General features: G+C 50.2%; 1 protein-coding gene across 1 annotated transcript in view; it reads right to left on the reverse strand.

Moving 5' to 3' along the window:
* Window positions 1–32: 32 nt before the first annotated feature.
* Window positions 33–1,404, reverse strand: part of PRSS23 (serine protease 23) — a 23,280-nt gene continuing 21,908 nt past the window's right edge. The window contains exon 2 of the mRNA XM_030886418.2: window positions 33–1,400. Within this exon, the coding sequence (XP_030742278.1) occupies window positions 326–1,400 (1,075 nt within the window). The 3' untranslated portion in view covers window positions 33–325. The remainder of the gene's footprint in view (window positions 1,401–1,404) is intronic.

The following is a 1,404-nucleotide window of genomic DNA, read 5'->3' on the forward strand; positions in this document are numbered from 1 at the left end:
GTGCAAACAAAATAAAAATCAAAGGTCCTAAAAAAAGTGAAAGATTAATTTAGTCACCAAACATTCCCCATGGCCCCAAACATCAGTATGCTTTTTATTTCTATGCAAAAGTATGCCCTCAAATGGCTTAAATGATACGTGACACACAAACCAGTTTTTCAAATAACAAAGCCAGTCATTTTGCAAGTTTAAGACATTAGGTAAAAGGTATCATATGTCCCATAACACGCACACACACACACATATACACACATCAATGACAAATGTTGGCCTTTCCTAAAATAAGTATATGAAGACCCTTACGTGCTGCCAGGGCGACCCTAGGTCACCCCTCTCTACAGTCCAGGTAGTTCCCTTTAATCCAATAGCAGATCTGGGCATATTTGAGAGGGGTGATTCTGACGGCCACGTTGAAGTCCTGTGGGGAACCGTTCATGTCCACCCACTGGTGCCCTGAAAAAATACCAATAATTTTCCGTTCCCACTTTTGCTGCCCTCTCTTCCACATCCTCACGTAGACCCCTGACCCACTGGCCCCAGGCTGGGCATCGCACTGTTGATAGAGCAGATCGTAGGTCTCGTCTTTGATGTCACAGAAGCGGTACACCAAATTGCCGGGCCGGTCATTGTCATAGCCTGAGAAGTGAATTCTGCCGCCGGGCAGCTGTTTGGCAGGGGGGCTCACCCCGATCTTCATAAACTTTCTCTTGTGGGGTTTTTTGAGTTCCAGGAGGGCATAGTCATAATCCATGCCAATGTCATTGGCATTGCCCTTGATCCAACCCTTGGGCACGTGGGTGCGTTTCACCCGGATCCACTGAAATTTCATCTTGTCTGGGACGGCTGAGCTCGAGCCATTGCCGCCGCGACCATCTTTAAACTTGGGCTTCAGGAAGCCCACTCTAAGTTTCTGGGTTCCTTTCACATAGGTTTTCCCATCGTGAATGCAGTGGGCAGCTGTGAGGACGTGCTTTTCTGCCACCAGGGTGCCAGTACAGCCTGTTGACAACTTCACGGATGTCGAGAAAGGGTAATTCAGCAGGAAGTCCTTCCCCAAAATGCTGAACCTGCTGTCATAGCCATAAATCTGCCGCTTCCTGCGAGACCGTCCTGAAGCCTCCGAGTCTCGACGCTGGGCTCCACGGCCGCCGTTATTGAGGATGTAAATGCCCACCCGGGTCTCTGTGCGGCTGCCATTGGCATAGAGTGTTTCATAGGACAGGTATTGCTTGACCTCTTCGTAGCTGGGCAGAGGAGTTCTCTTATGACACTGGGGCCCGCACGAAGAGGACACCTCCAATTTGGCTTCAGCCCCAAAGTCTGGCTTGGATAAGTTGAGGGTGGACTGGGGCAAGACGACAGGGAGGCGGTAGGCAGGCCACGTGGGCTTCCAGTGGACACTGT

Source organism: Echinops telfairi, unplaced genomic scaffold (genome assembly GCF_000313985.2).
Source record: "Echinops telfairi isolate 266 unplaced genomic scaffold, ASM31398v2 ScPeMD7_1713;HRSCAF=2227, whole genome shotgun sequence".
Lineage (NCBI taxonomy): Eukaryota > Metazoa > Chordata > Mammalia > Afrosoricida > Tenrecidae > Echinops > Echinops telfairi.